Source organism: Pygoscelis adeliae, unplaced genomic scaffold (genome assembly GCF_000699105.1).
Source record: "Pygoscelis adeliae isolate BGI_AS28 unplaced genomic scaffold, ASM69910v1 Scaffold24, whole genome shotgun sequence".
In the NCBI taxonomy this organism is placed as follows: Eukaryota; Metazoa; Chordata; class Aves; order Sphenisciformes; family Spheniscidae; genus Pygoscelis; species Pygoscelis adeliae.
The window spans coordinates 3,175,842-3,201,607 of NW_008824806.1; the positions used below are offsets into that span (position 1 = coordinate 3,175,842).

At 35.3% G+C, this 25,766-nt stretch overlaps 1 protein-coding gene across 1 annotated transcript in view; it reads right to left on the minus strand.

Moving 5' to 3' along the window:
* SLIT2 (slit homolog 2 (Drosophila)) overlaps window positions 1-25,766 on the minus strand; it is a 272,375-nt gene that overhangs the window by 60,682 nt on the left and 185,927 nt on the right. Inside the window, exons 11-17 of the mRNA XM_009324114.1 lie at window positions 12,676-12,747; window positions 11,969-12,040; window positions 11,361-11,432; window positions 9,313-9,456; window positions 9,021-9,184; window positions 8,247-8,270; window positions 4,634-4,784 (exon numbers count right to left, since the gene is read on the minus strand). Coding sequence (XP_009322389.1) covers window positions 4,634-4,784; window positions 8,247-8,270; window positions 9,021-9,184; window positions 9,313-9,456; window positions 11,361-11,432; window positions 11,969-12,040; window positions 12,676-12,747 — 699 coding nt within the window. The remainder of the gene's footprint in view (window positions 1-4,633; window positions 4,785-8,246; window positions 8,271-9,020; window positions 9,185-9,312; window positions 9,457-11,360; window positions 11,433-11,968; window positions 12,041-12,675; window positions 12,748-25,766) is intronic.

Sequence of the window (25,766 nt, forward strand, 5' to 3'; positions counted from 1 at the left end):
ACCACCTCTGAAAATCAGCTGGATGACTTAATGTGATTTTTAGTGGGACCGTATCAAATGAATTTTTTCACAGTGTCAATTAACAAAGCTACATCGTCATTGAAACAGCCTTTTTTTCCCTGTCCATCAACAACAGAAGCACCAAGTGTTCTATAAATGCTGACATTTTCAAATACTTTTGAAGTGCTATATCGTCTAGAAGAATGACTTGTTTGTGAAAACATTTATTGATTCTAATAATTCTTCCTTGCTGTGCTCTACTGAAACATTTCTAACCCCATTGAAAAAGACAAACAATTTGATCCTTTCCACTTCGCAACAACCTTTTACATATTAAAAATAATTTACTTTGTCTCTCCCTCAAGTTTCCTTCATACAAATGCATTCAATCTTTTCAGTTTTTCCTCGGAAGTCTTCTTTTCTAGATGATTCTTGTTCTCCTAGAAATTTTTTCCAAGTGATCCATATCCATCTTGAAAACTGAAGTCCTTGACACAGTATTCCAGCTGATATTTTACTATTGTAATGTACAGTAAAATAATTATTTCATATAACTTACATACTACACTCCTGTACATACATCCCAAAATGAAATTTGTAGCAGCGCCCAATGGCACTCCTTCATCTTTCACAGGTATGATAACACCACCATAGCCTTTTCTCTTGAACTATTTGCTGGTTATTCCTCAGTCTTGTATTTGTGGTGCTAATTAGTCCTACCTAATGTCAGATGTAGAATTTGAATTTTTATTTTATTTAAACTAGTCTTAGTCTACTATTAACATTACAGAACAATTTTAAGAATTTTCCCTGTGTTTTGAAGATTTTCAGTATTTGAGAAGTTTCTCCATACTTCTCTGATGGAAAAGAAGCATGGGTTGAATCACTGTATCGTGTTTGGTTAAAACTGTAGCACAAATAGTATCTTCTCTTTAACTTTGTATATATGGTGATATCACAAGTCATGCATCATCACTGAGGGTAGATCCACAAATAAAAGGATGTCAAGAGTTACAAATGGGTTTGTGGTCAGAGGAATGACTACATGGATCACATGGCATTTCTATGGCTGGAATTTGCTGGCTTTAGATCTGGAACTGTTAAATACTTGTGCAAGAAGTTTTCATTCTATTATCATGGTAAGTGATACCACACACAGAGGAATCAAAATTATTACAGATGACTGGAAAATTAACAGATGTGGTGGTATCTTCCTTCTGGATCTTAATATAATTATTTTTTGAGCCCAGTGCTCTTTACTGGTAAAGACAATAATGATAGTTGTTACCTGGCAATCACTGGATCATGAAAAGGATCTTAAAAATACTTGTATCTCGTTTATTCAGAGCAAAGTACTGAAATGTCATTCTCAAAACAAAAAAGTAAACAAAGAAGCATTTGATATTCTGTTACACTTTGTTTCTCTGTTTTATTTGATGCTTTTTCCTGTTTTATTAACACAATGGGTAAGATATTTGCATGTTTTGGTACAATAGCTGAACCTTCCTGGAAGGCTATGTACTGCAGTCATATTCATGCTTTCGAAAACTATCTTGTTAGGATCTGGTATTATATCAGCTACTGTAAAATCATTACAAAAATTGAACATATAAGACTGAAATTGGTTTTATTTAGCGTTCCTCCTGGGGACTCTGGTTTAAGTGATTTATCAAATGCTTCCTGAATTTTCCTATATATTAGAATGCTACCTGAAAAATATTTTATTTCTGGGGTGCATTTACAGGCTTGTACTTTATCTCAAATACTTCAATGGCAGATCAGACAGATCTTTCACTGGTTTTCTGGAAGACTGTGAGCAAGCAACAAAATAGAAACAGTTAGAACAGCACTTGACTCATAAGTTTTTTCACCTTTTACAATTAAGTATCTGTCTTGAACTGTATTCAGATTTTTTTAAAAATGACGACTCTGAAGAAATAGTTTTTTTGATGTGATACTATTACTGTTGCAATCTACACAATCAATACTCTTCTCCTCACTTTTGATCTTCATTTCCAAGCTGAGTCTCAGCTCCAAACAACACCCTGCAGAAAATAATCTAGCCTTCCTCATCACTGTTATAGAAGCACCAATGTCGTTTGACTCTAACAAGTATCTTTATCTCAAATTTGGGGGGTAAAAGAAAAGAAAGGCTAACTAGCTGCTCTTCTCATATATGTCAGTAAATGTCGTGAAATGGAAATCACGGAGTGGCCCTAGAATTAGACTGGGAAGTCCCAAGAGGAGCAACAAAGGCAGTGCATCAAAGACCAGGAATAACAGGAGGAAACAAGAGACAGAGCTGTAACTTCTGCATCAGTGAGGCAAATACCAGAAGAGTGTATTTAGCTAGAGCAACTGGATTTTTAGAGGAAGTAAAAAAATGCAGAAATAATTCCTCTATGCCCTCTAGAATACTTGCAAGGCTGTTGAAATTTTTATTACATCAAAAGACTTGAAGAACAATCTGTACAGCTTATCAAGAAGAAGGTTGAATAGAGACTTTGTTACAGTTTAAGAGCATCTTACTTGGATAAAGTGCTGGACAGAAAAGGGCTCCTTAACTGCAAAAAATATAAAAGAAGCAATGATGGAAACTGAAGACAGGTGGATTCCATCTGGAAGTAAAAGTCCCTATTTTAAAAGATTTTAATAGAAGTGAAGGGAAATTATTAACTTCTGTAACAGTCCCAGGGAAATGGTGGACTTTTAATCCACCGATACCTTCAAACAAGACTGGATGTTTTCTGAAAGAAGTGCTGTAACCAAACATGAATTATGTTTTAGTCAAACCCAATTTTTTTGTTGACTGAAATTTGAGAGTTTAGGATACACAGCAGATGAGGCTTGATGATTTAATTGTTTCTTCTGAATTTAATATGTATGAATCATAATTATAGAAAGAAAACACTTGACAGTTTATCTTCCACATGTAAATTAATGAATGTGAAAAACAACAATTCAAATACTAGATTAAGATTATTATTTCTTCAGAGCAGAGAGAATTAAACATGAATCCTGCTAAGAATCAAGACAATGCATGCTTGTCACTTCAACAACTCCATTTCTCATCTCTTGGTTCAGTAACTATGATTTTTACACTCATTACTTTATGATCTCCTCCTACACTTTAACCTGTTATCCATTCCATCAGTTTTTATTCTTCAATTCTAGTAATTTTATCTCAAAATATTACAGCATAACATTATATACATTTCATGAGTATTTTCTGTCTTCTTGTGGACCTTCCTCCACAGTAAAATTTTCTTTTTCCCTCCTTCTTGGTTCTTCACCCTCTATATTGTATCCCTAGCAAATCCGATGTGGAAAAAAAATTAATGTATTTCTCCACTGAAATCTATCTCCCTTTACCCAAGACTGCGTATCAATTTTTTCTTCTCTGGCACTACTTTATGAACAGTAAATCAACAGCATGAACATCGCCAAAAGCTGAGCTTTGCTTTTACCACACATGCCACTTTTTCAATTGAATTTGCCATCATTCTGGGCACAACTAGAATTACCACTCAGACTTGTAATTAGAACATCACCAAGTTTAACTCCCTCCCCCAGCTCAAAGACAGACAAAAATCTCCATCTCTATTTACACAATATTCCCCTTTCAAATTCCTTTTACTGTCCAGATATACAAAATCCTTAACTATGGTCTCAGTATTTCATACCTTCACTGCTGTACTGTTGCTTTGATGCCAGCTGCAGACTGATTATCCTTTAAGAGATGTGCCACGCTGTCGCTCATCTCACCCCTGTGGGTCACAACTTGATGACAGTACATCTTTGTCCCCGCTTTTCTACATCAAATCAAAGTCCCTCTCTTTTGCCCCTCAACATTCTTTCTTGTTCTTTACACTGAATCTCCTAGGAAAAACAGCTATTTCCTCCCATCTTTGCTCTGCCAGTGATGGCTACTTTCATCTCCTGCCTTTCTGCTGATCTTTCAAGCATCTCTGCATTCCCTTTCATACTATGCTTTGTGCATGGGAAAACCTTGTAAAGCTGTCTTAATTTTATTTTTCTATCCCTCCTTGAAGACCACTTCAGTTGTAATGCCTATAAATCACTCCCATATGGCACTTATTAAGCAAGTAATAATCTGTGACTTCTTTTCTGCTCATCTCTGTTCATTATGTTATTACCTCATCTTTTTAACCCAACTCTGTCTTGTGTGTCTGCTTTATCTTCCTCTGGTCTCCTGCCTGACACACATAGTGTGTGCTTTGCACAAGAAGTATCAGCTCTGTTTTATTAAACACCTAGGTAGCACTTTTTAAGACAGACACCTGGTTTCTGGATGTCCTACTTGCTCTTGTAGTTAAAATTAAAAGCAAAATAAACCCCACTACCTTTCAAAAAAAATCCAAGAGCGTAGCTCATGTACTGGAGAACTAGAAACATAGAATAGTTACCTTATTTATTTATCGTAAGTTTTTAAGGCTACACGGTACTGAAATGATGCATAAATAATTTTTGTTAATATCTAGTCCTTTGAAGTGCACCACAGAGGTTACACTTAATTTTTATTGTTCAAAACAGTAAAGATGAGGTTTTATATTTGAAAATTTTAGTTAGTTTTTCCATAAGCAAATAATGTTTCATTATGGGTTCAACTTACAACTCCGCTGTGTACTGGGGGATGTGATCAGGAATTTTGTTGAGTTTCTGATTGGAGCAGTCCACTGTGGTCCCTTCACAGCGACATTTCTCAGGGCAAGCCAAATCTGCAAAGCAGTCTCCACTTAATTTGGATCTGTAATCTTCAGTGCCTGTGGAAGAGTCAAGTCAAAATACAGATACTGAGTCAATAAAGTATAAGATTTGCTTCTTGTGAGAAGGTTGAAAAGATGTCTGCAATGCAGATAATGGGTGGGCGACTTGGGAAATGTATGATAAACTTTGTGATACTGAACAGACACAAGGGCTTCAAGAGAGGGTTAAATATAGGGGCTTAAGATATGCTGGAAAAAGAAACTGTGACCAACTTCACATAACAGGATAACATTAACTTGAGCTTTTCACAGCTGTACTTTCTGCTGATTATGTTGTCAGCCAATCTAGCTTTGTTCATAGCTAATCACACAAATGCCACTGATTTTTTTAGAATTTATTTTCTTTCTCGCTATCAAGAATAAATAGATCCTGAATGCCACCTTTTCTCTTTCTCTTGTTACAAATTTGTATTGTTGACTGGACTTCATTAACCTCTGTGATTTTTTGTTCATAGTCTCGATACTCCACATCATCTCAAACACATAAGATTGAAAGCCCTGTTTTCAGCTTTAATTTAAAAAATGTGTGATCCTGACTTAAGCCTCAGCAGCTTGCCATGCTGTAGAAAGCTGCGTGACGTTCCATGGTGCTTGACAGAACCATGTTTTACTCATACCTCACAACCACATGGTTAGATCAAGCACAACAGAAAATCTCGCTACATTATCAAAACTGCATCCATTAGGCCAAGGATAAGAGCAAGGGAAAAGAGGAAGGAGTAGGTATAAGTTACAGAAGCATCTGAAGTTTGATACTTGCTTACATGACATGGCATTCTTATTACTGAATGTCCAGTGCCACAGTAACAGTATTACTGTCACAGATTAAATAAAAAGTACAAAAAAAATGAACCACATAGCAAGTTTCCTCCACCATTTCCCAGAGTCAGTCAAAGAAAACGTCCTAAACATATCAGGAGAAAACATCCAGTAAGGAACTGAGGGTGGGTGACAAAGAAAACAAAGAGAAGCTGAAAGGACCTGTGGGTTCTTCTTGGACAAAGACTGAGACTAGTAGAAGGTGCATCAGGGCTGGGAGGTACATTGTGATTTAGTTCAGACACTGAACTTTACTTACAGCCAAAATGGTGAACTCCTGCAAAAGTAAAGATAGCCAAGAAGGAAAGAAAGACAGAGTAATCCCAATTAAGACAAAAACATGAACTAAGCTTTCACGTTCTCTACTCAACTTTAGTTTGATTAGAAGACGTTGCTAAGGGGTACCATCGTCAGCAGAGAGAAAGAATAATTCATTTTAAGTGGCATCAAAAAATGAAGAAAAGATCAGGGTTAATTACAGATTTCATATAGGATGATAATGCCTCCCATGCATTATTCTTCACTATTTTGAATGTATTCTTTAAAAGCTGCTCCCTTGAACATATACACACGCTATGCCACTTAAAACCTTAACAAACCAAAGAAACATAGGAGAAACAGATTCCTCAGGGGAGGAAAAAAAACCTCAACAGTCATCACATACTATGTTATCTAGCATTTGTAGATGTCCAAGTAACACATATGATATAACTACATGGAATATTTCTATGAGCTAGCAGACAAACGGTATTTTTTCAAATTCATGATTTAATACTTGTATAACCTTTAGTCTTCCAAATGACTATAATGAAATTCTACTAAGACTTCCTAGCATCCGCAGAGGAAGATCTCCCAATGACATATTTAAAACAAATATAAAAAATATTCAAGTTTTTAAAGAAATGCTAACATTTTTACAGTATTTACTGACGTGTAAAGAAGTGTTTTTAGCTCTTTTAAATATCCAATAAGCAAGGCTACAAATACATTTTTTTTCCTCCTGCATCCAGAGTAAATCACTGTTAGCAGTCTAAAGTGAACAACTAAAATATTCAGGGACAAGGTCTTCAACAACTAAAATAATTTTATGTAGCATCTCCCTGATAACCTGATAGAAAGAGAAAGCACAGAAGCTGTATTTCAAGAAGCAAGTCTGTGGCACTTTTTGATTAATTTAAGTCTTTTTCTTCTTTTTTTTTCAGGAATAGCATTTTTTAAAGGGTACATGAACAAACCTAAACTGCATGTGTGGCCATATTATAAACAGGCTGTGAAGACATTTGCTGGCAAGAAAACACTTCTAACTCAGAGACAAAAGTTGTGCTGGTAAGGTTGAGTAGAAGTCACTCTGTGGCAGGAATACAGCTGTTCTACTCATTAAGGAATTGAGCGGTACTACAGGTTTGAGAAATTGAATCCCCCTCTGTTTTATGCTGCTTTAAAACACATTTTCGCGGATGCCAATGCTGACAAATTGCTGCCTTATTTTGTATTTCATCTTTTCTTCATATTCAAACCAACATATTAGTATGAGGGCATGAAGAACTTCACATGATTACTGCAAATTTAAGTGATATATCACACAGCATTAGGAGAAGAGCTGTTAAACATACCAGCTTAAAAGACAAAGACCACTGCAGAATGACAATATACCTGTAGTACTTGAAAGAACAAGTGCACTGGTGTCATAATCAATTATTGTAGATTTTTTTAAGATATTAAGCTATGGTAGAAAACCCTCCTTGCAAATCACATACTGTAATTCATCAATAGATTAATTATTCCCTTGTTTATTTTGCCAATCAATCATTTATAATCTGTTAGGAACATAATGCAAGTGCATCATTGTTTTTTTTCCATTAAGAAATCAGTGCACACACCTGACAAGCCAGGTAAAATAAATAAAGAAAAATATTTCAAAGAGCTAGGGCCAACATCAGTAAATCTTTTGTGAAAACATCATAGACTTATTGTAGCTTAAAGCGGTGTGTAAATTGCTGTTTCTCCCCAACTCTAAAGTCGTATTTTCTTTAATGGAAAGCATTTTTGATTCATTGTATGCATGTGACCACAGAATGCCTTTAATGAAGAATATCAGCTTTCTTTTCCAAGCATTCCACTGTGAATTCGTAAACACAAGGAGAGTGAGCAAGCAGTAGCTGCAGCCAGTGTAGAGCATGAAAGCAAGGCAAGAAAATGTTCATTTGTAAAATGTTTATTTTTTTAAAGTTGTACTAGCTCTTTGATGGTAGTATGGTTTCCTGTGTTTAAAAGCAGCTCAGGAGCTACATTTTAAAAACAGTAGTGGCAGAAAGGCAAGGTACAAGGTAAGTAAAGGTGTCAATCAAAATATGAACTAGCAGGTGCAACCTTCTAAATAATTTAAGTAGAGGCATAATTTTGGTAGGTTGTGTGCAAATTTGTAAGACAAAAAAAGTAAATGGAGCTGCATGCTAAGCTCTTATGTTCAGAAAACAGAACTACTGGTAATCTACAAAGGAAAACTATGTCTAGCTACAGGTATTGACTAATGTTAATACACATGCATCAGTTTCCTAAAAGCTATAACAAACTTTGCTTTTTTGGGGAAAGGGAGAGAGTATCTGCAGTTAGTCAATCTTACTGCAGAGCCAAACCTACCTGGAATGAAATACTGTTCTTTAGCTAAATAAAGAGAAAAAAAAATAGAAGATGCACCTGAATGTCAGTAAGCAAAGAATGAGTTTTATTAGATTAAGTATGGACTACAGTTAACTACAGATAATTAAGTGAAAAAATGTGTATTCACAACGAAAGCTGATAAACAACAAAGTGTGAATAGTCATAAATGTATCCGGAACATGGATAATGAACAGTTCTCATCTGGTATTTGCACTTGAGACTGAATAAATTGTAGAATGTGAAATGCACCTGGAACAGCTGGATACCATATGACAAAAGTTAGGATTTAGAGAAATGTAAGTAGGAAATGGAATAAGATTAGAGAAAGAAAACAGTAAATTTCAGTATGAGGTAAGCTCCCTGTATAAAATGAATATGTCATGTTTCCATATTTAGCTAGAAAATTTTAGATCTTTCACATACTCCAGAGCCTTGTGGAAATTTTACAAAATGATTTATGTTGGTGATACTTGTAGTGGATAACTTTAGCATTTCATTCTGAAGTATTATATATTGCATTTCGTTTGTTAGATTTAATGCTACTCAGAAATAGTGCCAAATGTGCTAACTATAGTAATGTTCCGTGATCCCATAGTCTATGACTTCCATGATTTCCCTCCCTTCAGTCAAAGAACTAAAAAAGATTCTGCAATGTTTAAGAATTCCATAGAGAGCCAGCTGCCTTCATTAGAACGTCTATAACCACTTTTTTTGCCAATAAAAGAAAAATAGCAGCTGAACTAAGAAAATTACCTGAGCAGCGGAATTTCTTGCTTTTGATCTGGCCAATCCTTTTGTTTGCCAGACGGCGGGGGCTGGTGCAACGGGCACCACTGGTCTCAATGGGGTTTGCATGAAGATAATCCGCCAGCCACTTCAGATGGCAGTCACAGATAAATGGGTTCTGAGCCAAATGCCTTTCATGAAGAAAAAAATGATAATTTCACACATTATTTCCCTTTGGTCTCAGCAGTTCCCGATATTTTTAGTACACTGTAGAATATGAAGTCATACTAAACACAACCATAAACAAGAGCATACATACAAGGTCTGAATTGCACGTAGGGGTGAGAAGGTGCCTTTTGCAATGGTCTGAAGCTTGTTGTCATACAAAGAAAGAAGATTCAAGTTGTGCAGATCTTGAAAAGCATCAACTCGTAGGCAATTGATCTTGTTGGCATTCAATAATCTGTTTAATGGAAGACAATTATAAAATTGAGAGAATTCACTCAGTGTTGCTGCAGCTTCAGCGTTTTTCACAGATCATTCTTTGTGTGCATTTGTAACCAGAACAAGAGACGTAGTAACAAATATTAATTGACAGTGACATAAGGCATTTCAGTGAATTGAAATATCTTATTTAGGTGATCTGAAATTATTCCTAAATATTTGTACCTTGGAGTTGAAATGTGTGGGTTTATTCAGCTAAAATCACATTTCTTGTATGTGCTGGTAGAACGTGTGTGTGTGGTATTTGTCTGCACAAAGAAACAAGCTTAAAAAATCAAGTATCTGCAAGGAAAACTAGTTCCTTTTGCCAAATAAATAAACAAACAAAAAAGGAACTGAACACTGTGTTCATTAGCTGGAAGAGATGTGCAGTGGCACTTTTAATTATATGTTACTAATCAGCATGCTGCCGCATTAACAGAGTTGTAGTAAAACCGGTGGCATGGAATATATCCAAATCTGTCTTGGATCCTTTTTCCTCTCCTTCTTCAAAGGGAACCTTTTCTTCCCTGTACCTCCCAGACTTCTAAAGTTAAAACAAACAAGCCAATCTAAACCAACTCCTTCATGCTTTTGAAGAGAAAAAAAATAAAAATGTCATTCAACTAGATGTATTTTTATAACCAAATATTTTTGTTTTTTTTCCATTTCCAGCCAGAAATGGAATGGAATGGTGGATTTGAAAACCAATGCTCTGATAAAAAGTTTCACCACACAAGTAGAAATTTACTTAGACTGAAATGTATTGTTTATGCAAAGTATATCAACCTATGGACATTTTTTTAAGAGAGAATAAACAGAAGTTCAGAGATGTCTCGTCTGTTTTTTTTTTTTTTTACAAAATCTGAAATATGTTTTTATAACTAAAATCTCTTTAAAGGAAAACAGGAATGCACACCCCCTCACTACTATACTAGTTTGTGACTAAAATAAATCAAAATGTAAACCTCTAGGTGGTGCTAGAACTTTCATTTTCTTTGTATTTCCTTACTGTTTCGCCATCTTCAATGAGTTGTTAATAATAGACATTTTGCCAATCACTACACTATGAAGTCTGGACAATAAATACTTCTAATCAAGTGGGAAGAAGCTTTAAATTCTTTAAGAAGAAGCTTTACATCAACAAGTCAGTTATTCTGGGACAATTTCTTCCAAAAACACCACCATTGTTTTATGGCCTATTTCACAAATTTCTTTTACACAGTACTAGTGCACAGCCTCTTCTGCTAAATATTGACAATATTTGATAAACATATCATCATGACATTCTTCTTTATTCCCAGTATTAAATCTAAATAGATATCGTTTATAAGATTACACATGGAAATTTCCAAAGTGTTACACGAAATAGCAGCTGGAGTTCACAGAGTCAAAGAATTGTACAGAGAAGAGTGTCAGAAAACATTAAAAGTCATCAATGAAACTGTACTGCAACTCTGTTCTTCCATGGGTACAACTAGAAATAAAATTACATAGCATTTGCACTACGTATTTTCTCTGTATAAAACAAACAAATATTCCTCCTATGGTTCTCACACAACTTTATACATACTATTTGGTGTTTACAGGGCAAGACAGTATCGTATCTTATGTGTTTTATCCTTATAAATTCCACACAAGAGAATAGTTTCATTTTAATCATTTTAGGCTGAGACATTAACTGAGATATGATCAAATTTGTGGATGAATGGCAAGCTGGCCTACAACAGTCTTGACTCCTTTGGCTTTAACATAATTTGTTTTTATTATACTCTGATCTTACATACGGGATTTCCTGCCAGTTCTCCTCCAGGAATAAATCTCTTATTGTGTTTCCCCTTCTGAGTTATCCCAAAATAGAATAAATACTAAAAAAATACTCACAGCAATTGCAGAGAAAAGAGTCCTTCAAACAGGCCCTTTGGAAGTTCCGTAATTTTATTGCCATAGAGGACACTGTACCAGGAAATAATAAAGCAAACAAAGCCACCATTACAAAAGGCGTATACTATATGATTTTGACTTTAAAAATAAAGAAATTTCCATTTTCCTGAAGGGAATTTAACAGCAACAACTTGATACTTGCAAGATCCTTGTGGTCCTGTGAGGTAGCAGGATCACACATTTTCCCAAAAGGTGTGTTGCCCAAAGAGCTCTCAGCAGAATCAGCACCTCACTGTTTACAGCCTTACCAAGGGACCTTGGTAAGTGGATTTGCTGTTTGTAAAAACAACTAACTGGGGAATAAAATATATGTTTGATTTTGTTCAATTCTTTGCCATGAATTTATTTATAAAAAAACCATACATTTTTAGTGTCCAGCTGTGATACAATATTCAATTATCACTCTAACATTCTGAAATCATTTTTACAGCTTTCAGAATTGATCAAATTTATATGAAAATTCTGCAGGGATCCAAAGATCCAAAATAATTTCACTATAAGATTATGAGAAATTTGCTTCTGTTTTTACAGGTCAAACAAATACCTACAGTGAATTGAGTGAACGTAAACCCTGGAAAGCATCGGGAGCTGCTTCAGAGATCTGGTTATTGCTCAGGTCACTGAAATAAATGAAATTTGATTCAATTAATTCAAGTTATTTTCAAAATAGCAAACATTAAAATAATATGTAATTAGAATTAGGCATGGAAGGGAGAGAGAAATTAAAGTATTTATGTGAGACACTGCCAAAGAATTTTAATATAAAACCACTAAAATTGCCAGTACATTGAAACAAAATGCATGATTAAAAATAGACCTTTCAAATGTTTAAAAAGAAGTGACAAAAAGATTTACTTTTCCTAATTGCTTAAGTACATTTTATAAAGAATACTCTGTCTGCTATGGCCACAGGACTATACAGCCTCAAAGATACTCTGAAATAACAGTGGCTTATCCCCATTATTTTTTTTATAAAATATTCACTACAGTAACATATTGCTTCTATGCAGAACCATATTAAATAATTTTGATACTTGGTAAAGAACCATTATTATTAATGTGACAAAGATGCTATACGGTCTTAATAATCAGGCTGCCATATCAGTTAATCTTTCAGCAGTCAAATTTCTTAAATGCTCACACATTGACTGCAGTTCCTCTGTATGATCTTGACTTGTTTTTTATTTTTTTATATATATGTGTGTGTGTATATATATGAAAATAAAAAATTCAATCTAAATTATTGGGTACGTACATTCTTCGAAGCTTTTTATATGGTGAGAAAGCTCCAGGAGGTATGACCTTGATTGAATTTTGTTCTAACCGTCTGCAAAAGAATAGCAACAACATAAAAATACAAAACCCAAGCCAATCAGCAATCTAAAGCTATAACAAACTAGAAGGGATAGACTTTAACACAGAAGGCTGCTTTTGCTTTCTTTTTCAGTACATTTTTTATCTTTCATTTCAGCTTTCATTACAAAAGAATCAGGTTTTGTCTGTAAAACCAAACCTTTTAACCTATAGAGTGTAATGTAAATTAAAACCCAAACTTGATTTTGTATCTAAAGAAAACTTATTTTCAGAGCACACAAGATTTTTGTAAAATTTAAGCTAGAATTGTCATTCAAAAATTCAAACTTGAGTTAGTGTTAATTGACTCCCAATGTATTATTCACATACAGCAATTTTTATAGTTTTATTTAGAAATGTCTAGACTTCTGTGAATTAATCATTGAAACATGCAAACCATAGGAAAGGGGAGAGGAATGTTCCTTCAGAACAAATAACGTATGTTGCTACCTACAGTAAGGCAAATGCCGTATTTTTAAACATGCACACATGATTTCTTTAGATACAGTACATAACACATTTTCTTTAAGATATAATACTAGGATTGCACAGCCACACTTCTAACTTCTTTAGACAAGTGTTTTAATCTAAAATTGTAGTTTATGTTACTGGCCACGTTTGCTTTGTATGTATAGTGACTGTGACTGAAACTTGCCATGCTGCAAAGTGTGAATTTGCTGATGGAAACAGTTTTCCAAGAATTTTTTGAACTTTCAGAGCTTTGCATATGGGAAATCTATGCTGATACAGACCTATGGCCCACTTGCCAGCAAGTCAAAACAGATTCAGCAATAAGCACATTTAAAATAGAAGCTACTTCTTCACACACCACAGTATTTCATGGTTACAGCAGTGTAAAAATTTATATTGTGTAGACATAAGGAATGAAACTATTTATACTAAAAAGTACAACAGGAAAAGGCAGTATTATTTGAACTACATACCATGCTTATCTAATAAGCTTTCTATTTCCCTCTTACATGCACAGGTATCAACTCTTACTATGATCTACGTACATAAAGACAATGCCAAAAATCTATTTCATATAAGGAATCAAAATTCTGTAGAATTTACTGCATTATTTTAAATTACTTGGATGTTGACTCGGGATCTAAGGTCAAAAAGCTTTTTTAAATCTAGATGCAGGAATATTAGCCTATTTTTTCCTTATAGCCTTGTCCTATTAACTCTCTTCTGTTTCACTTTTGCTCTGATAAAGAGATATATGAATACTCTGTGTGTGCAGTGTAACTAATAAGCTATATATTCACTTTGAGCAAGTCTTTCCAAGAAACTATTCTTACAACAACTGTTTTGTTTTGTAAAGTTTCTCCAGAGATCACAGTATAGCTGAACTGAAGAAAGATTTTTTGCTGCTTTTGTGAAGTTTTGTTCAGATGGAGATATCCATACATTTAATACTCAAAATTTCTTAAGTCTGACCATGCTTTACCTTACCAGAATTTGTTGTTGAATGGCTTATAAAGAAGCCAAGAAAAAAAAAAAAAGCCTCAAAAATCTTCCTGACACACAGAAAATCTCATTTCATCAGAGCTGTTTTAGACAGAGTTCATGTTTTAAAAAAGTCCTTAACTAGGAAAATGTTGCCACCTTGCTACAGTTTTCAGGTATGTCTTAAACACCATGGGAATCCCATGGCACGAGACTGTTAACTTTTTCCATAAACACGATATTCTTTCATATACTTTCTTCGCCTTGGCTGAGCCTTTCGGATCCATGAAACACATTTTGCATCAGATCAAGAGTACTGACTAGGCTATAAAGAAACAAAGTCACTCTTCTCCAGCACACTTGAGTAGATGCAGAAGGCAACCATCTGAATAAGTAAAAACTTGCTTAAGTTAAAGGTCAACACCAAATTAGACTAAACCCAAGTATTTTCTGTTCTTATACTACATTTTTAGCTTAGTTTCCCCAGAAAATAAAGAGTATGCATGCTTATCATCTAGTTAGTTTTCTATTCAGCTGGCTAGGTCAAAGAGAGGTAAAACCTTCAGATAATAAATTTCTAAACATTTCCTTATTTTAACAATGGGAAGGAGTTGAGAAACCAAATTAACCCAGCCATGAAGGGAATGGCAGCCATCCATCCATTCCTGTTACACACTCTATTTGGCAGCAACCAACTGCCTAACTACCAGGGATAGCCTGACCAGACATTTATCAGATATGTAGCTTTGAAAACCAGCCAAAGAATATCTTGCACATGGAAACACGTAAGGCATAGGCAGAGGACTAGAAAAGGAAAGGGGGGTGAAAAGGACAGGGAAGGATTAGGCCATGTTACAGAGGAGGACTTGAATTGCTGGAGAGAGAGACACTGGGGAAAAATGCCTCTGTGTATACGGGAAAGACAGGTATTGCAGTGGCAATGCTCCCACATGAGGCTGTCACAAGCCTCATTTATAAATGCTGCTTATTAGCCCATGATGTAGAGATTTGTAACCTAGTGCTGGAGGGGCTCCCTTCTACGTCCACCTATCTTTAAACATATAATGCTCTTAACTAGACACAATATGGCACACAACTTGAGAAAGACAAGGTCTAGTGTTAAGCTAAGACTAAAAGCATTTTCTAGTTTACCTTTTAATTTAAAAATATGTTAGTTCTATAAACTGAAGTACCTTACAGGATACATGTATGCCATTTTTTATGAGAAGATGGAATAGCAGATTTAATTTACTGCTGTCCAATTTGCCTACAAATTATATGGGTCCAAAACCTGAAGAAGTCCTACTACAGTATATTTCTGAAAGCTAATTTTCTAGCAATTCTAATAGAATGAACTACCCATTCTCTGGTGGATATGTAAAATGAACTCCATATCAACTTTACCTAACATTTCCTTTTAGTGAGAAATTTATAGTCTAATAGACAGACTGTGCAGTACTGGGATAAATTTACAAGCTCTTCTGGATAAAGGATTTGTTATAGTAGGATCATCTAAGTATGTCTTTTCTTAACTCACACCAAAGTGTACGTGCTAAAACACATCACATTTTAGAAAATGAGATTAGTATAAGAAAGGAAAAATACGATTATATAAATATAGAAGGAAAATCTTTTATACCCCACTTTGTAAAGAAAGTAAATCAAATTCACATTTTCAAGCTTTGTTATCCTCTAATCTTCTGCTTTATCTTCCTAGAATCAGCTGAATTTCACAGAGCGCAAATTTGCGTTCACTATTCCAGAGAAAATCTAATTAGATATATTCCAGGGTCACAAACCACAGATAGACTAATTTCTAAAGGAAATTTGCATTCTACTGATAAAACCCATAGTAATTAAAAACTCCTTTATATAAATTCCTCATATTAAATAAAACATTTTTAATTCTGGAATAGGATGGATTGTAGTTCTCTATTACTGAAAAAATTCAGTATTAAGTGCTCGCAAATGACATGGCCAGAAGTACCATTATATTACAGAAGAACAAAAAGCTAATATCAGTATTTTTCCATGGAACTTGTATTAAATTTTGTGCACAACATCTCCTTTCAAAGTCATCCCAGAAGTCATTCTTTTTTATAAATGATCATTTATGTATCATAAACATGCCTCGGTGGTTTCTTTTTCAAAAGCCACAGTCAATTTTAGTAGCATATTTAATAAGATAAGATAATGGAGGAAGACAGTTAAGTACATGCTTCATCAAAGCTTGCACTGCCTCATGTATAAGAACTACTCTGCCCATCACCACACAAACGCTAATTAATGCTCTTAGTATTAAGTCTCCTGCTCCTTTTAGTGTTTCACTTCAAAGAAGTCCTTCATCAGTAAGTGTTTTACTGTCTTTTAACACTGCCAAACTGGTTGAAACCTTTTTTGAAGACTATTCCCTAATCTTTCCTATCTAGGAAATGTACTGTGAACATTTCTTTTTCTAAATCTTTCCCCCCTGCTTATCACTGCAGACACCATAATGTACAACCACCTACTATTCTAAGAAACAAAGGTGCTTCTGCAGTTGTGACTTCCAACCTAATCAAATCAAATCAAAGTAGGTCCCCAGCCAGTAGACGGATTCTTCCCACCCAGTCCCCAGAGAGCCCTGTGACACTTTCCAGGAGGATGCTGTTCTCTACTACAAGCCTGCAGCACACCATTACTGATTACTACTTCCGCACTTACAGAGACAGACAACATGCTTATTTATAGTGACACTTTTAAACTAGCTTATTTTCCCACTATAAAAAGTAATTTCTATGAAAGACTTCTGCACCAGGAAAGAGGGCAGACTGGGAATGAAGAACACCCTGTTCTCTACAGAATCATTTTTATTTTAAATCATGCAGATAGGGTACAATATACTAAGTCTGTAGAGAAAGGTAAAAAATACTGCACAGAGATGTGCTGCACCTAAATGCATGTGAAGGGGTCAGAGATATATCTAAAAAAAGTATTTCATAACAATAAAATAAAACAAAACATCTTCCTTAAGAAAACATGAATTTGAATATGGAGCAGCAAATTAGCCATATATTTTATAATTAAACAATCAGAACATAACATCTCGATTAAGTAAATTCGGTCAATACAACAGTGGCTTTAGCAGTTAATTAATCTATACTTTTAATTCCAGCATCTACTCATTTACAAAAAGTCTGCAAGAAGCTTGTCAAGAAATCCCAAAAGAATTTTTACTACAGAGAAGAAAGTGTAAGCTGTGCAATGAGTCTGATGTATTGCACAGATGCTGATTATACATGGTAATAAAATTGACAGCTCTTCTTCGCATTTTCCCCATCTGCTTTTAAAGTAAATGGCAAAAACAGCTGTCAGAAAACAGAAAATAGATTTCAGTGATGGGATTCAGTGCAGCTCCTGAATCTGAAGAACTGCAATACACAGCCAACACATCTCTCATCATATGCAACATCTGCCAGGTTTTTGGGTTTTTTTGTTTGTTTTTAAAATAAGGGAACAGTAATGGTCTCCTTTGCTACAGGAATCCTTGAGGCTATTAAACAAAGTACCTTTTTTTCTTTCTCAACAACTGCACCTCCAGACTGCTTATATCCATTAAATGTCGCTTCTAACTTTAGCAGCAAAAGAATTCTGTTGAAATCTGTGATATCATCCATGTCTAACAAAACAAAAGATGTATTTTGAACGGCTATATTACGTGCACTTTAGAATTTCAGGCTCTAATTCTGTGTATTAATAACTCTGGTTGACAGTTTCCTAAATATTTGCATATAAAGAATCACTGTCAATGTTGCCCTAAAGCTTGCCAAACTCTTAACATCCAGTCTAATTGTTCTATCAAATATTTCCTCAGGGGATTGATTGTAAATGACAGACTACTCCTTAGTCTGCATTACATCAAAAAAGTAACAAGAATTGTCATTCTAAAGCTATTAAACAATTCATCACATTTACTCAAAAGCAAGTCCCAAACCTGTATTTGTTTAATTTTTCATGACAGAAAGGGCCATCTCATGCTCTGAACCCTACAGCACCATTAATGATGATAGGCTTTACATTCCTTAATTGTTACAGATTCAGGTTGTAGGCAAAATGCACCACTTCTTAAAGAATTATTTGCTCAGTACTTTGGCATCTGTCAGAGCGTGGCTCCAGTGCAATTAGCCCAAGTCACCTAGAGTCAAGTTAAAGCCTCTCTAATTAGCCTATTTTTGATGAGAGTTGTCATACTACAAAAACTACTTGAGCTGTTCAGAGTAACCGTATTAAGTTCACAAAAAATAGATGTAATCCTGCTATACTCTTGGCTCATCACAAGCAGTGACTTGTCAACCTGTTCTCATTGAGCAGAAACACCACTAGCTTGAGAATCCTGCTGTTGTGCGAGACCAACAGTGTGGCAGGAGTCCTTACTACCTGTTAAACAATACACGGACTTACACCATAAATTTGCCACAAAAATCTAAATGAAGTTTTTTAACTGAGAACACTTTTCACAAGTGGTTGCTGCTTACCGGACCATGTATTTAGCTACATGTAAATAACAAAGAAAGCATTTCATTGATGACAAAACACAAAATAGTGAAAAGTCGGTATCCATAGTTTCTTTTAGAGTAACTTCATTCACATTATTGCTGAGGAAAAGTTATCAGTAGTGAAGAGCCATATGTGAAAATAAAATCTAAGAGTAACACCACCTTTGGAGTGTGGCACAGCTGTCAGAGATCTATGAGGGTTCTTTCTGGAAGAGCTAGGTGGGTCTTCACTAGCTTCCCTTCATGCTGTATAAAATACTCATTTATTCCATGCTGGAGTTATTTTCTTTCCCTTGGAAGCATACAGAGAGGTCGCTCAAGGTGCCTCTTCTACTTCAGTACCCACCAGGAACTTGCACAAAGCCCCCAGAGGTGGAACGGTGTCCATTCTGGCCAGTACCTACTTCCAGTGTCTCTGGAAACCAGCACTGGTTTCACACGTTTCTTGTCCAGTTGTTGTGTTCTGTGTCTCTACGTCCTCTTGACTCTTGACTATTGAAATGATTCTCTGTGCTCTGAATTTAATTAGTTTTTAAGATAGGACACAAGGGTATGAAGAAAGCCAAAGATGTGAACAATGGCAGCATAGAACACATGCTAACAAAGAGCAGATTAAATATTCTACCTACAAGAATTTCTGACAATTAAAATAAGAAAGTTTTAAAAAAAGGAAAAAAAGCATAAAGCCACATGATGTACCAGTAATTTTCAGATTAGGAAGATATTTGAGTAAGAGCATGACAAATAATTTCTCTCGTGTATGTTAAGCAGACAGCATTAGCTATCAAATTAGCAAAACCATCTATTTTTGAGGCAGTCAAATGGAATATATTTTAAGTTTTGCCTGAGAAATTTTAAGGTAGGAATCCCAAAGATAAGTTAAATGTAATTCAGTGAAATCTGTATTGGCAAATTAAATATACTAATGTAAAGAAGTTAATACCTCAGTAGAATCCTCTACGCAATTTTAATTTGTTTAACATTTATTCAGCACATTGCCTCACAGAAAATGTACTTTTTGTTATTCACATGTAATTATTGTGTGTTTATATGCATATATCATATGAAAGATGTTAAGATTTTAGCAAATTTCTACATTTTTGATAAAGCAAACACACCATTTTGTTTTATATTGCAATGGGCATAAATACTGGTTTTGCTAAGAAATAATGACCTTCCCACGATCAAAGAAAAGTATATAGAGAGAACTGTATTCACATCATTGATGCCACAGATGAACAGTCTAAACCAAGTGTCACTTATGACAGGGAGCGGCAAGTCATAAAACCTTTCTACTAAAATTATGAAGTAGTATTAGGTTTATTTTCATGCAAAGATTTTCAGAGTTAACGGCCCTATTTGCATTAACAGACTAAACAGGGCCAGGGACGGCCTTTAAAATTAGGTGCTGCAGAATGTGGAAAAGTTCAGTCACAGTGTATATTGATGCTAAAATTTTAGTTTCATGTCAGCTATTTTGCACCAGATATTTCCATTTCATTTGGATCCTTTTTTGGTCCTCCTCCATATGTAAAGCCATACTCCTGGGAATTCTTCTGAACAAAATTCTAGGGAAAAGATAAGCATATAACTAATACATTATAACTAATAATAATGCATCTAAAAATCATGAACTCTGATATAAGCTTCTGGACATAAAAATGCAGTAAATTTTAAGCAAAACAGAAGCAAAAGCTCTATATTTCAGTGAAAAATCAGAATAACTCCCCAGTCGACTGGTAAAAAATTTGAATGTCAAGTCCAATGCATTAGTCAGGATTGGTCTTAAAAACATTTGTTTTAAAATCCCTTGGGAAGGGAAGAAGATAAGAGATTTGAAGAAAAGTACACATGAAGTACAGCTGAAGAGAAGCACGTACGAGAAAAGTTAATTTTAAAAACATGGCAGCTATATGAAGTTGCTCAAAAGTTTGGAATGTACTGACCAAAGTATGTATCAAAATTCATAAGCAACTGAATGCTATAATAATTGTTTTAATTTTTTTATCCATAAGTAGACATAATCTTTTCACTTGACACCTGCATATACTGCCTGTATTGAATGCATTTGTTATGTCAGGAATTAAGAAAAGGTTTTGATAAATCAGAAAAGTTTCAAAAAAAGCCGTAAGACTAATTAGATGGCTGTGAAACATTTTATAGTGAGACCAAAGAGATCTATTTATGGTAGCATCGGAAGGTTAACACATATTTTCTGGAAAAAGATAGATACGGTTATAGCGGATTCTTGCAACCAACTAAAAATCTTAACAATACACAGTGAAACAAGACCAATGACTCTGTATACATATGTATATATAGAAACCAACTTGGCAAAAGCTTTCCAGAACTCCACTGGATGTGCAAGACTTCTGGCTGACAGCTTACCTGTTTAAGAGGTAAATGATATTTATGAGCTAATATTCTGTGTAAGTCCATAAAAAGACCAATGTTTTGATTTAAACTAGAAAGCAGAAACAAATGCAGACACTGGAAAACAATCATCAATTTAATGTCTCGTAACTTATTGCATCCTCCCCCAGTGTTCAGACCCATTCCTTTCAAGCTGCGAAGAAGCAGGGTTTGCTCTCATTTCTGCCAGGCTACTGTAGACAGCCGAATCGCACTTTGAGCTGCTAAAAATAGAGAAAGCTGCCTTATCTGTGACGTTTAAGTTTTCCTGCCATGTGAGTCTTTGAACTGCCTTCAATAAATGTGCCTAAACCCTTTCCACATGACTTTTCTCTGTAAAAGGTCATCCTTAGAAGCATCTTTGCATCTCAGTGTAAGAGAGTCTGTTCAATAGCTATTTATTTAAGGCTGTACTTCGGACTTTTAGCTAAGGATGAATTTTAAAAGACAACAGAAATGGTGAAACTGTACACATGCCAAGCTTAGCTTGTAAGAGATACATACATAGAGCTCCCAGTTCTCAAATAAAATTCTGCATTTACGCAAAGCACTTCCCCAGTGTCTGCAGTGTGATCAGGTCACTCGTCACTCTATTTTGGTTAAACTCTATCTGTCAAGTTCCATTCTGTCAGATCTCATTTCCTTTCTCTTCTTTTCCTTCTTTTTCCCCTTTCTCTCCTTTCCTTTTTTTCCCCCCCTTCTCCTTTAATATAATTTGAGTGGTACTGTAAGAACCAATCTCAGGAGCTTTTAATCCTGCTTAATATCACACAGCTCACAAAGATGTAGTTGAGTGCTTGGCATAATACACAATCATTAATCAACAGACTTATAAAAACAAAGTATAAGGGAGAATGAGAGGGAGAAAGATGAAAACATGAAGAAAAATAGTAGAAATCAGGAAGGTAAAATGAGACAAGACTGAGGGGACATTTTAGGAAACTATCATGGGAAGTGTAAATAAAGTTATCATGAAACAACCGTACAGCTTCTAGTTTTGGCATTCAAACATTAGAAAGCTCCATTCACAAGAAAGAACAACTTTATCTTGAAGGCCATAGTAATTAAGAAATCAGTGACTTTTCAGTACACTAGATTATGAAGGTGAACTGTTAAAATTCCTGACTCCTATATGTTTTTTTTCATTTCGTGTATTATGAGGTTTAGGGTCTTTTCTGCCCCTTCCAAAGACTAAGATTATTTATAAAACTGTTGCTTAGTTGACAGTGGCAATCCTCCAGTCACCCTCCCCTCCAGCAAACCTTCCTCCTCCCCAAAACACCAATGTAGTGACTGCTATCCTTCTAAAAAAGAAGCAAATTTAATTAAGCCCTTCCTTTGATTACTTAAATGTTTTTAATATAAACAAAAATGAAGAAAAAAATGAATTTGATTCCATGCTTGTTTGCTTAAATAATCATTTCTACAAAGCTGTGGTTGTCAGAGCAGGTAATTCCCCCTCCCACGATCCTTAGAAACACTCATTGCAATTGTATTTATTTTCTTTTATTCATAATACTACAGTAAGGAAAGAGGTTTTAGAACCACTTTGACTGGTAGTTCAAGCCACAGAAGAGAAGAGAAAATCAGAAGAATGTAAGAGCAGCATTTTCACGAGGTAGTCTAGCTCATTAATGGCTTTTTGGCCTCTTTTGAAATAAGAGCCTGTCACTTACTCACACCATTCTGAGAGAAGGTACCAGTACAATTAATAGAATTGTTGCTGGGTCGCTATTTGTAAGGTTTCTGGTAGTCTGTTTGAACACGTGCCAAAGAGTCTCTATTTGAAGGGAACCAGAGTTATTTCTGACAATCATGCAAAGAATTTTCACGCAGAAGGTGAATTCTAAAATGCAACCAAGTGAAAAGAGATTAGCGGTGCTGAAAAACTAAAATGTGGAAGGAATGCCTGCATAAAGGCTGAGAAATGCTATTGCCATTAGAAAGGCTATAGTTTCTAAAACCAATTAAAGCAATAGTTTTGAACCTTAAGAATGACCTTTAATGCCTTTAATATATTAGCTCTATGACAAAGGAGGAAAGTGCTAGGTGCATTATACCACTGGAGTTGGTTACACCCAATAGACCAAACATGCCAATGAAAGAGCATCCCATAAAAATTTCTGGAAGAGGGGAGAGGTTTAAACAACAAATCTAAATCAACTCAAATTATGATGCTTCTAACGAATGAATAATGTATCATGCTTTGCTTAAGTCAATGGAAAAAGGCTAAAGTAAGGCACACTAAATAACAGAAGTTTGAAGACTTAATATGTAACATATATGGGCAATGTGTTTTGCCTCACAATGTTTACAATACAGACATTAAAATAATAAGGCTACTGGAAATTTTTTTAAGTTCCCAAAAGGTTTTCTGCAGGTTTCATGGTTTGAAACCTTTGCCTTTGACCCAGAGGCAAAGGTGCATCTTTGCACCTTTTTAATTCTATGCTTCCTGCAGAATTAGTAGATGCGCTGAAACCAGGGGAGTCTTGGTGCTCAACCAATTATTTTTTTTTTTTAAATATATATGGAATATGAAGTATTTCTTTCTCAAATAATATCACATTGATCGGACAGACCCTGAAAAGAAAAGCTTAGGTATTCTTATTTAGCTGTGTGTGAAGTTTATTTAGATAATAAAGAGGAGAATTCATTTTGCAGAAAGGGTGTAACTGGTACAGATACAATTGTACAGTCAATTAAGATTAAGAATTACATTTACTGAGATGCTGAATACTTAATTTTGCTCTGAGCTTTATCACACCAGAAGGGAAAAAGAGAGGATACCACAGGCTTTATTCTCTTTCCATTTTCACTGGCAGCTACTTGGAGATAAGCAGTCCCGTTACTGAAGGCATCTTCCCAAGAGGCACTTGGCAGACAATGCATTGCCTGCTAATTGACTTCACGCAATGGGAATTGGTAGTTTTAGCCAACTGACTTCTGTACCAATTGAGAAGTCAGACAGAGCAGTACGACAAAACCCTCTCAGCAACACCCTGACGGTCACCGGTAAATCCAACTGCACTGGAATGAAACAGCATTTTGGCAACTGGCTCTACCTCCTCCTGCTCCCACAATCACAGAACGCCTGCTCATTCCTCAACCACTTCAGCTTCCAGTGCAAACTCATTTTTCTCAGTGGTTTAGGCTATCACACTAAACTCAGAGACAGGAAGGCTGCAGTGCAGTGCAAGCACATAGTCTCCTTGCCAGCTCTGCTACAGAAGGAGTAGCCATCAGCAGAGAAGACAGCTCCTACTGCCTTAAAATGTCATTCCAAAACAGTTGTCCAGCAGAATTACCAAGGCAATGCAAAGTCATGACATCAGTATTAGAATCTAAACAGAAAGCCTTTTCTTTTACTTTTCCCGGAAGAGCTAACTCAGAGCTTCAGCATGCAAAATTTTACTCAACTGAAACTGCCAATGTTTAATACTTAAGAGGTTCAACATTCCATTTAGAGGGTTTTTAGCACATTATTTAGATACAGATTAATTTATCAACCCCCTGGTGGGGAAAAAAAAGGGCATAAAATTGTCAACATGGAATGTACACTTTAAACCTGCACTTTAATTATATAGGACCAGAAGGACAGAGAATAACAACATTATTAATACCACTTAGAGTTTATGCAGCATTGTCCCAGATGGCCTGATAATGTAACGAATACAAAGTATTTTCATGCAGAAACAGATCAGACAACATTTTATTTAAAGGAAGTTTGTGTTGGGCAAAGAGAAAGAAATCAGTGCTTCATAGGGTACCGAGTAGCTGAATGAGGTCAGGCTTTCTATTGAGAGAAAGGATGGAAGAAATGGGTGGAGAACATGGCAAAACATCATAAAACCATGAGCATGTGTTGAAGGCAAACCTCACAAGAACCTGAAGAAAAAAAAAATGGGATTATGGACCTTCAAAAACTAAATATGGATTATATTCTTATTAAGAGTAACCTGCTATCCATATAAGAACAAAATAATAAGAGGCAGAAATGGATGGAAAAATGAAATCTCATAAAAATAAGCTGTCAAATTTTAAGCAACTCTATAAAGGAGGGCTGACAATAAAGTTTAATGTCAGCCTCGCGGGAAAAGGTCGTATTGTATCACATGAGATACAATAAAGCAAAGACAAAAGGCAGGAAAGATGTAAGCACCAGAGGTGTTTCTGGACCATGAAGTTGGCTGAAGCATAACATGACAGGCTGGTAGCACTCAGCACTGGATTCTGCAAATACAGCCTATAAACAGGTGACAACATTTTAGGGCAGAGAAACTTGTCCAGAGTAAGGGAATTTGAAAGTATTATGGATTTTTCAAATGTTCCTGTCAATGAAGTATGTTTAGAAAATCAGATGACAATGTTCAGTTGAAAATGCAGAAAAAGACTGACAAATATGGAGAAGTACTGAAAAGACTGGACATCTGGCACATGTAAAATAGAAGTATAATGCCAATTTTCTTGTGGTGTGCACAAGAATCTGGTGATGGTAGTATTATGAAGATGAGAGAATAAATAATAATTTGGCTGTTAAAGCCTGCACATCCTTCAGAAAACAACAGGGTACCAGCACATTTCTATTTCCCTT